At 36.3% G+C, this 11,878-nt stretch overlaps 1 protein-coding gene across 1 annotated transcript in view; it reads right to left on the bottom strand.

Annotated features, from left to right (window-relative positions):
• Positions 1 to 6: 6 nt before the first annotated feature.
• Positions 7 to 11,878, bottom strand: part of LOC106882137 (neuronal acetylcholine receptor subunit alpha-7) — a 612,265-nt gene continuing 600,393 nt past the window's right edge. Inside the window, exons 10-12 of the mRNA XM_052970401.1 lie at positions 8,320 to 8,406; positions 4,117 to 4,226; positions 7 to 711 (exon numbers count right to left, since the gene is read on the bottom strand). Coding sequence (XP_052826361.1) covers positions 265 to 711; positions 4,117 to 4,226; positions 8,320 to 8,406 — 644 coding nt within the window. The 3' untranslated portion in view covers positions 7 to 264. The remainder of the gene's footprint in view (positions 712 to 4,116; positions 4,227 to 8,319; positions 8,407 to 11,878) is intronic.

Genomic DNA, 11,878 nt, shown 5'->3' with positions numbered 1-11,878 from the left:
TCTTACATTTCTCTTTTCCCGTCATTCTGCATTACTTCTTTCTAACTCGCTTTTGTTCTTTCTTCATTTCTTTTCGCCTATCTTTCTTTCTTCCTCTCTTTCTCTCTCTCCTTCTCGCATACAAATGCATACTTCTTTCTTTTTTATTATTATACCGGTGAAATGTTTAAAATGTTCCTTTCTATCTATTGTTCAGTTCGTCACAATATCTACAAAGAGTTGTTAATTCTTTTTTTTTTTTTCCACCACAAGTTGGCAGTCCGTCTATGCAAAGACGTGTGGTGCGGACGTAAGTATTATAATAGTGGACAGCATGGTGAATAGACCACAAATGATAAAGCACAGACGATCAATGACCATAGCTGCAAATTTCCAATCGCCTTTGATCTCTTCGTCATCTTCGTCGTCTTTGTATTTCTTCGTTATTTTCTGAACTTCTTTAAGTATTGTTATTAACTCTCCGCGCCCAGAAGCGTCGGTGATAACCGGGAGTGGTGGTTTGACGCCACCGTTCGGGTTACTGTCATGTTTAAAATCATCTTCAATGTCCACGGTGTTGGCTAGCAAGCTTCGTGTTGACTTTTCGATCAATCGTAGTTCTTGAGCACGACAGTTCTGGACGGTGTGTTTCTTCAAGGGGCGCAAACGCTCTACTCCAGGTCGACTCATACGAAGAACACAGGCCAACCACCCACAGATGCCTTTTCTCACCTGAAACGACAAGAGTAAAACGAAAAAAAAAAAAAGACATTAGCGACCATTCTAAGACTGTAAGGTTCCTTTAGGAAACGAAGATTGCGACCAACAACAATAACAACAACAACAATAACAACAACAATAACAACAACAATAACAGTAGCAGAAACGACGACGATAAGTCCTGGTGGTGCCGTTAAGAAGCTTGGCTCCCAACCAAGTGGTCTTGGGTTCAGTGTCGAAGTTGCACTGCACGGCACTTCGGAGAAGTGTATGCCGTACGAGTGAATTTGGTAGACGGAAACTGTGTGGAAGCCCGTCGTATATGTGTGTGTATCTTTGTGTTAATGTTTGTCCGCCATCACCGCTTGTCAACGAATATTGGTTTATTTACGTCCTCGTAACTTAACGGTTCGGCAAAAGGGATCGAACCGATAGAATAAGTAGTTGGCTTAAAAAACAAACAAATGATGTGTTCGACTAAAACCCTTCAAAGTGGTGCCCCAGCATGGCCACAGTCCAGTGACTGCAACACGTAAACAGGTAAAAAGTAACAACAACAACAACAACAACAACACCGTCTGTACCATTGTAATTAATTCTTTCTATTATAGGCACAAGGCCTGAAATTTGGGGGAGAGTGATAGTCGATTACATCGTCCCCAGTGCGTAACTGGTACTTATTTCATCGGCCCCGAAAGGATGAAAGGCAAAATCGACCTCGGCTGAATTTGAACTCAGAACGTAGCGGCAGACGAAATACCGCTAAGCATTTCGTCCATCGTGCTAACAATTCTGCCACCTCGCCGCCTTGTCTTATTGTAATTAATGAGAAACCACAGTGATTAAGTATACAATTTGTTTCTCTCCTTAGTATCCTGTCATTGACTCATTGCTCTATTTCAGTGACTTTAAACCGGGTCCATATGAGCCTTGTGGGTCCATATAAGATTTTGTTGGTAACATTTATGCGTATGTAATTGATTATACTTCCACAACACACACATTATATCTTAATTTTTTAAATACAACTAATATTTATTTCAAATTTTTGCCACAAGGGCAGCTTATTTTGCCAACAACAACAACAGCAGCAGCAGCAGCAGCAGCAGCAACAACAACATTTTGTGTGTGTATATGTGTTTCTCCATGTCTTTCAACATATAGACAACGCAACACAGACTTTAAAAAAGACTTTGACTTGAACGACGTTTGTTGTTGCTGTTGTTGAGAGAAATACAGTGAATGGGAGAGAGAGAGAGAGAGAGAGAGAGAGAGAGAGAGAGAGAGAGAGAGTGTCTGTGTGTGTGTGTGTGTGTGTTTGAAATAATTAAAACTCCCTCCTTCTACATGTATGTTGTAACGGAAAGACAAACGGAGATCTGTTTGACTTTTTACAATATAAGATTGTTCAACAGTATTGAAGATTAATTAATCTTCACCAAAAAACTCAACCTAAACATTGTTTGAACAATTTATGAAGGGGACGTGAATGATCAACAAATATTTTTACCGTCAGCGTAAGGACGGGTAATGACCTTAAGCAATAATAACATCATCATCATCACCATCAACAAGAAGAACAACGGCAGGAATAACTGTACGGTCATTAAGTATTGAGTAGTTGACTTATATTGATTTATAACATGCGAGTACAGAAAGTGCAACACCCTCACGGTTAGAAGCCAAACTCCTAATTAATAAATGGCTCGGGCAATTAACATCACATGTTATTTCATGGAATAGTAATTTCATTGCAGGGTAATTACATCGCGAGCTCACTGCCATGCTTTTCATCTGCAGAATAAATGCGTTCGCTAAACATTATTCAATCTTTTTCCTTATTCCTGTTATTCACTGAGTAAAATACGTCGCATTTCATTGAGAATGAATAAGAAATTCTAACACATACATATACACACACACACGGGGAAAAAAAAATAAAGCAATAATTCTCTTCTATGATCTGTGAATTTTTAGAAATTTTGCAAAAAAAGAACAATCAATAAATGACGTAATAACCGGACAATATATCGCCAGTGCCACGTCACACACACACACACACACACACACACACAAAGAACAGAGATAGTGCAGTGAAAATACAGTGCATCGTCATTGAAAATAGTAAATTATTTCGAAAGCATCGCTCATAATTTGTCTTTGAAAAATATTCCTTCCTTTCCTCTGTTTATTACATTTAAAAAAAATATATTTTTAAAAGGACATCAATTTCTAGACACCACCCCACCACCACCACCACACACATATGTTGAGTAGATGTGATATTAATAATTTTTTGTCTTTGAATAACTTTTTCATTGTTAATGAAAAGTAGCGTATTCATTTATTTACTCTTTAAACTATTATTGTCATTATTTCCTCGTTAGATCGAATTAAAATACAGTAAATAAGACAACATTGTGGTTGTATTTCTGCTGGAACCAGCGTTAATAATAGAATTTTTGCTTAAGTTTATTGTCATGCACATAGAAAGTGAATTTTTTAAAACCATTATTTGGAAATGAAGAATATTTTAATATTCAGCCTTTTCTTTATATATAGGAGTGGCTGTGTGGTAAGCAGCTTGCTTAGCAATCACATGGTTCCGGGTTTAGTCCCACTGCGTGGCACCTTGGGCAAGTATCTTCTACTATAGCCTCAGGCCGACCAAAGCCTTGTGAGTGGATTTGGTAGACGGAAACTGAAAGAAGCCCGTCGTATATATATATATATATATATATATATATATATATATATATATATATATATATATATATAATGTGTGTGTGTGTGTCTGTGTTTGTCTCCCCAACATCGCTTGACTACCGATACTGGTGTGTTTACGTCCCCGTAACTTAGTGGTTCGGCAAAAGAGGCCGATAGAATAAGTACTAGGCTTACAAAGAATAAATTTTGGGGTCGATTAGTTCGACTAAAGGCAGTGCTCCAGCATGGCCACAGACAAATGACTGAAACAAGTATAAAAAAAAAAAAACTCGATACCTCAACAAGACATGACAACTACGGCTACAGCGTCTGTGCTATCCAACGTGCTTGCTCTTCCAGTAGGGGATTTATCAAAATTGCAAGCCGGGCTTTTGGGCCGCAGATAGACGGATTAATTTACCTACTGGAACGTTGGGGCCGACGGCCGGATGTGGTCAGCATTCACGCAGTGAATTCGTTGGTCGAAACCGGCTCATCCCACCCCGGGTAAATACCGCAGCAAGCACAAATAAATAAGTATTTCTAGAACGCCAGACGACCACATAAAGGTTCTCTCTTTGGCTCGCTTTGTAATATAATGTGATGTGGTGTAATACTGGGGTGGGGCCAATGGCATGAAGTTAAGTTAGTAGAACAGAAGTAAGTTAGCAGAACGAAGAATTTAAATGTAGCTTCCGGTATAGTACTTACCCAATCGGGCATTGTGTGCGTTTCTGGACTTCGATGGTGGTAGTTCAGTACCCATACTGTTAGGACCACAGAAACCGAACACGTAACCATTATACAAGCAAAATATACACCTGAAATATATGAAATGTATAGGAAAGCGAAATGATTGGCTGGCAAATTTAGTAGGAGATAAGCAAGCGTTTGGACTGGGAAGATAAACTGAAATATATGTATGTATGTATGTATGTATATTTATATATAGATAAACTTACTTGGAATTGGATGCGTGGCGTCCACTCAAATAATAACGTAAATAATATATATATATATATATATATATATATATATAGGGCAAGGAATTGCTAATTAATTAATAAATTAATAATTAGAATTTTTATATTCTAATCATGAAACGTCGTACACGATTAAATAACGGCAGGTTTGTTTTCGTTTATTTCTCTTCCGTTGTTCTATGTGAGTCATAAATATCGCCATCCGTTAGAGAATAAATTGTAGTTAGAATTAGTAGTTCTTAACTGCTATTTCTAAATTTTTTAGTATGTTGGTGAAGCAACTCCTGCTGATCCCTATATGTTTATATATATATATATATAATACAAATAATATGTGAGTATATGCATATATATATATATATATATATATATATATATATATATATATATATATATATATATATATATATATATATATATATATATATATATATATACACATAAATGTACGTATATATAATATAATATAATATAATACAATATAATATAATATAATATAATGTAATATATACATATAATGTATTCAAAGGTCAACATTTCAAATGTCAGTGATAACAATCTTTTGTTAAAAGTATTCTCATCGGGATATTTGAGATGGAAGTCGTTTTGTATTCCTTGTAGAAAAATGCTCGCAGTTTCAATGAGGAGAGAAGATTCATAACTATTCTTTAAGGCTGAATGCGTTTCCTTGTTTTTTTTCTGAATGCCTCTGCATATATATGCGTAATTATGTGAATTTCTTTTAAATGTGTTGAATGTGTTGGTTTGTTAGAAAAACAAAAAAAAAAAAAGACCAATATTTCATTGTTGTCGTCTGTGTGTTTTTGTGAGAATACGTGAGCGCGAAGTGGTTACTTGTACTTAAAGATGTTTGAAGGCAGCTTTGAAATGCTAAGTGTAAACGTACATGTAGTGTTGATTAGTATGAGTTGATTCATGTATTCGTGTATGTGTGTGTACGTGTATATATGTGTGTGTGTTTGTGTGTTTGTGTGTGTGTGTTCGCCTGTAATAAAGTTAGTTTCTGTATATTTTGTATAAAGTGTTTAAGTGCATATATCAATTTGTGTATGCGTTAGCCTTTTTTCTTCTTGCACACACACACACACACATACACACACACACACACGCATTCACACAGAAATAAGCGTGGCTCTGTAGTAAGAAGATCGTTTCACCAACGACATGATTCCAGGTTCAACCCTATTGCATGGCACCCTGGACTTATTTTATTAACAAAAACAATAACAATATTTAACAAAAAACATCTTTAAATAACAGTCTGACCGTCTACCAAGCAAATGGGAAGCAGTAATTGAAGTAGATGGTGAATATGCTCCGAAATAATCATTTAAAGATGTTTTTGTTACATGTTATTGATTTTGTTGAATAAAATTTGTTGAAAAAAAGCTGCAATAACTATGCACCAACACAATAGAATATTTGAACACAACATTGCAACCCGTATGTAAATCTGAATATAAGTTTACTATTATCTCTCTTTCCCTTTTTTTCTCCCCTCTCTCTTTCACAGTACTAAATCACTATTATCGATAATGAACGTCCTTACCCCTCCGTTTTCTGTAAAGCTAATAATTTAATTTACTTTAATGCAATGTTCAACTGACTCTAGATATCTGACCACGACATACTAATGAGATCCAATTAGATCGAAATAGAAGCTCTATACGAATGTTTAGGACTCTATGCTTTAAAGAAAAAAAATTCATTGAGCAAAAATTTAATCAAAATATATGCATAAAGACAATAAACTTTATTCCTTTTACTAACGTAAAAAGTCACGAATTCTTAGCAAGACGATTCTCTCTGTTACCATGTTACCACAGAGAACAGCCAATCAGCTGAGGGATTATTTAAATATCTTATTTCCCTTTATTGCAAATGGCTGACCATACTCTGTCCCATTTGTATGAAGGGTTGGGTGGAGCCTTTTGAATGTTCGGACACTTGAAAACTACATTTGGCAGTAAACACTGAGGAATAATTCAGCCACATCTCGCCTTATGAATAGACAATAATAATTAAGTACCCATATATATATATGAACGATTGTGTGTTTGTGGGGAGTGAGTGGGTGCCTGAGGGAATGATGAAAAGACAGGAAGAAAGACAGAATGAAACGACAGATAGATCGACAGATTGACAAATAGACAGACTGGCAGACAAACAGACAGATAAGCAGACAAAGAGACAAGTTGATAGATGGCCAGGCATAAAGATAGATAGAGAGACATTCATATTGATAGATTGCTAGAGAGCTTGATAGAAAGATAGAAAGACTGACCGTCAGATAGATTGATTGATAAATGGAGAGAAATAAAGAAGGATTGACAGACTAACAAATAAATAGATAGACTGATTAATAGCTAGATTGACATTGATAGATAGAAAGACAGACAGACAGACAGACAGACAGACAGACAGCTAGCTAGCTAGATAGACAGATTGACTGCTAGACAGAGAGGTAGAAAGAGAGCGAATTGGATAAATTGATAGACAGACAGACAGATAGATAGATTGATAGATAAGTGGGTTGATAGATAGTTAGACCGATAAATAGGTAGACAGATCGATAGATAAATAAATAAATAGATAGGAAGATATATATATAGATAGATAGATAGATTGATTGATTGATTGATTGATAGATAGGGAGAAATAGAGATAAAGAAACTGATAGGTAGACAGACAGGAAGACAGGTAAATGGATAGACAAAAGGACGGACAGACAAATGGATAGATAAATAAACAAACTATATTGGGAGAATTTCTTTTACGGTCATTTTTCGATTCTTCATTCTTTAATTATTTCGAATCATTCCAAGAAAGAGAGCAAAAACAAATGCTTAACTAAAATCTAAAAATCGATCAGCTTCCGTAAAATATCGTCGAAATTTTCAGGTTTATTCTCCTGATAAGATCTATTTGAGATGGAAACCTAATAATTTTTGTTTGAATCCAATGTTCAGATCGGCTCAAGAAACGCCACGCATACGTCAAATGGTCTCGCGAATAATCACAGTTTTAAATCGGCCACTAAAACTATCATGATTACCGAATTAAATGACTGGATTAGATAAAGCCTAGATGGAAAGATTCTCACTTCAAATTTGAAATTACGAATGTCGTTCATACTTCCATTTAGAATTATTTTGACCATTTTTTCCCCTTTTTTCTCTCTTTTCTTATTCGTAAATTCTCTCAGCGTGTGGTTTATATAAAAGATAAACTAAATAGTTCAATATTATGGTAATATTGCTAGATTGAGTCGGTTAACACCTCTTGTTCCCTATCTTCTTTTCACATATCTTAACATAAAGAAACCCTATCGCCTGTTTTTATGCTCGCATACGAAAAACAAATAGCCAAACTATATTGAAGCTCGCGGGTAATTAACATGTGTTACTGGTAGAAATATATGGCACAAGAAAATACCATAGCCGAAAGTATTTAACTGTGACGATACTAATGATAGTAATTTCTAACTGTGGCACAAAGCCATGAATTTAGAGGAAGGATATAAGATTTGATTTAATTTAATCTATACTTGACTGGTAAGGCAACGAGCGTGCAGAATCGTTAGCACGTTAAACAAAATGCTTAGCAGCATTTCTTCCGTCTCTTTACGTTCTGAGTTCAAATCCTGCCGAGGTCAACTCTCTCCTTTTGGGGTCGATAAAATAAAATACCTTCATCCTTTCATTTCTTTACAATCTCTTTTGAGCAGTCAGTTACATCCTTATTTATTTATTTGTTTATTATGTATTAAACCATTTTTCTAAACAACAATGTCCGTGGTTATAGATTGCCAGCGTGCATTTTACAGGTTCACATTTTTGATGGCGTGGTTGTCACTAACTGACGGTGCCGCCGTGATAGCCCGGAAGTTTTAGAGAAATAGAAGACTTACCTATGAGTGGCACAGCATCAGACGTGGGAGGCATTGTCTCGGCTACCAGTAATAAGAACACCATGAGAGACAGAAGGATTGTTACTCCTGAAATGTTGAAGAAGATATTGAGAGAGTGGGGGGAAGAGAGATAGATTACACAGATAGAATGGTAGAGAGAGAGAGAGAGAGAGAGAGAGAGGGAAGGAGGGGAGAGTGAAAGAGAAGAGAGAATATATTGCAATATCTGGAGAAAGAGTAGATTCACACATACACGCACAAATACTTATACACACACAAACACCCATATACATACATACATATACACAAGTATATTTGTTGCGTTGAAGGTAATTTCGAACAAGTGAAAAGAACTCAGTTAAAAAAAGACTTTAAAATGTCCCTTATACTATATTCAAGGTATATAAATGGTTACTTTAAGCTCCTTGCCTATATCCGACACGAGTACGACCTTTATCGCTGCATCAACATTTGTCAGACCGAGAACAAATATGGCTACTGGTAATGTGCGATAAGTCACGGTAAAATACAAAAGTATGCTAAATAATCTGAGAAAAAAGAATAAACTGTATGCGGAGTGATAACTCAAGTCTTTAGAAAGTTAGAATGAACCGTTTGATATATCAAGAAAGGGAATTAAAAAAAATGAAATGGGTATATGCACATACACTCAACGATATATACGTCTATATGTATGTCCATCTATGCATTATCCCTAAGGGCTATAGATATGTAAAAGAGCCATTAAAATGTAACAAAAAGGATCCGCGTGAAAAAGGTTAAAAAGAATGAAATCAAGCTTGTGTTTGAAGGTAAGCGTGGCAAGAGAGGGATTTTTTTTTACTAAAATAGAACATATATATATATATATCTTCGTGTATTCTGATGCATATTTCATTTCTGATGTTCAGGAAAATTCCCGAATGTTTTAGTCTATAAAAAAATATGTACATAGATCAGTTATGCAGTGTGAAATAATTGTGTACGAAGTGCAAGCAACAACCATGCCAAATCAGTAGTTGAAAAGAAACATTACATGGGTATGGCTGAAAGTAAGTTCAAGCAAAGGTTTTATAATCACGGCACATCCTTCAGAAACATCGACAAGAGGTATTCCACGATGTTAGCCAATAACATTTGAACACGAAAATAGCTGAACGCTGAACACAACATTGGTTGGAGGATCCTTGAAAAATGGGAACTATACGTCAACGAATCAAGAAAGGGATACACATTTTATTCAGGCGAACAATCTCTGAAAATTACTTGTGCATGATGATGTGGATAATGTTTAACAACGGCGACGACGATAATAAAAATGTTCAGTATGACGATGTTGTAATGATACTGGGGATGATGGTAATGATAATGATGAAGATGATGACGATGATGATGACGACGACGATGATGATGACCGTGATGAGCGTAACAAACAGGAGAAACAGAAGATAAATTAATAAAATACCCTTAAATACCAAATTTGTGTACTTGTGCATATATGTCTGCATGCCAGTATGTCTGTTTGTACGTGCATATATTTATGTATAAAAGACAGTGAATTACAAAGAAAGGAAGGGTGAAATGAGAGAGAGAGAGAGAGAGAGAGAGAGAGAGAGAGAGAGAGAGAGAGAGAGAGAGAGAGAGAGAGAGAGAGAGAGAAAGAGAGATAGAGAGAGAGAAAAAGAGAGAGAGAGAGAGAAAGAGAGAGAGAGATAATGTGTGAGATATAGATTGTATGAAGGTAGACACAAACACACATGCTTACAGATATGTAATACATTTTAACCCACACATATACACGCTCCATCACGAATACACACACACACACACATATATATATATACATACATACACACTTACATGTACACCTACTCACATACATGCATATCTATATGCACACATACTCCCACCCAACATAAATACACGTATATACAACGAAAACTAAAGAAAAGTGTGTGTGTGGGGGTGGTGAGGGGAAACAAGCAAAATCGAAATTTCACAAAAATCAAAATGGGAAAAATAAAATAATAAACCGAAAGAAACTTTATATTATTTTGCTGTTGATAAATATAATTATGGTCAGTTTTATATTTTAATGTCAAGTCCGATAGGTGAAAGTAAGGAAGTGGAGGCGGGAATGACGAAACAGTTCATTGCTGTCGTCTGCAACCGCAACTTTTACATCTTTCTTTACATTCCCCTACCCCCTTTCTTTCTTTCTTTCTTTCTTTCTTTCTTAGCTCCTCCTCTTTCTGTCTTCTTTAGCTTCCCCGTTTTACCTCTAACTCGGTCTCCATCTTTTTCTCCTTATATCTAGTCATCACCCCCTCTCTTCCCTTACATCTAGTCATCACTCTCTCTTTCTCACCCTCCCTCCATCCCTCCCTTTTTATTCGATCTCCTTCGTTCTTTAATTTCCTCCCATTTACTTTTTCATCCAGTCTTCCCCCCCACTTTTTCTCTCAGACCACGCTATCTCTAACTCTCTCCACCTCCGAAATTCTATTCCTCCCACTCTCCATAATCTCTCTCTATTCCTAACTCTCCATCTACCATTCCTTTCTCTTCACTATACTTCTTCTTCTTCTTCTTCTTCTTCTTCTTCCTCACTCTGTAACACTTCTCTCCTCCAACTCTACCCTTAGAGCTCTCCAAATCATTTCATTCTTTGTTCTCTCTCTCTCTCTCTCTCTCTCTCTCTCACTCACCCTCTCTCTCTTAATTTCCTGTCAATTGTTACCTCCACCTGTCTCTCTCTCTATACCTACTGCTCCCTCTCTTCCACGCCCTCTCTCTCTTTTGTACTCCTCTTCCTCCCCCTCCTCCTTCTGTCTCCCCCCTCTCTCTAATACTTTTCTACTCCAAATCTGCCGAGCAAGAGTTCTGCGGATATTTTTTTATCCCTTCCTCTTTCTATCCCTTCCTCTTTCTATCCCATTTCATTCACTTACTCTTTCTACCTCAAACACAATCTCTACACTGTCCTCTCTTCCCCCCCCCCCGCCTCTTTCTCTCCCTCTTCCTACCATAGAATCACATCACTTCGCTAGTTGTTACACGGCATCTATTTATTATTATTATCAACCTTCAGGCTGTTTCCTCTTCTAGAATATTCTAACTTCTGAAATGAATGTTTGGCTGAAACAATCGATTTTTTTTTCCTTCTGTAAGTTGTAGGCATTGGGCGGTGGTTGAGTGACGAGAGAAAGAGCGAGCGAGAGTGAGAGAGAGAAACAAAGAAAGAAAGAGAGAAAGAGCGAGAGGTGGGGTAGAATGAAGGATCGATCGTCTGTTTTGGTTAAAGCCTAGCTTTTCTCTTATATATTGATTTCGGTGGTTTAGCTCCATCTTATAAGTGGTCACAACCCGTATAGAGAGTAGTACGAGATTTACATACATACACATGTGCATATATCTGTGTACGTATGTGTGTACGTACATATGTACGTATGTATGACTGTCTGTATGTACGTATGTATGAATTGCCTGTATATTTGTATGTATGTGTGCGTGTATATATATATATATATATATATATATATATATATATATATATATA

This window comes from Octopus bimaculoides, chromosome 9 (assembly GCF_001194135.2).
Source record: "Octopus bimaculoides isolate UCB-OBI-ISO-001 chromosome 9, ASM119413v2, whole genome shotgun sequence".
Classification (NCBI taxonomy): domain Eukaryota; kingdom Metazoa; phylum Mollusca; class Cephalopoda; order Octopoda; family Octopodidae; genus Octopus; species Octopus bimaculoides.
The sequence above is the reverse complement of the archived record's forward strand: the minus strand, read 5'-3'. Positions and strand labels throughout refer to the sequence as shown.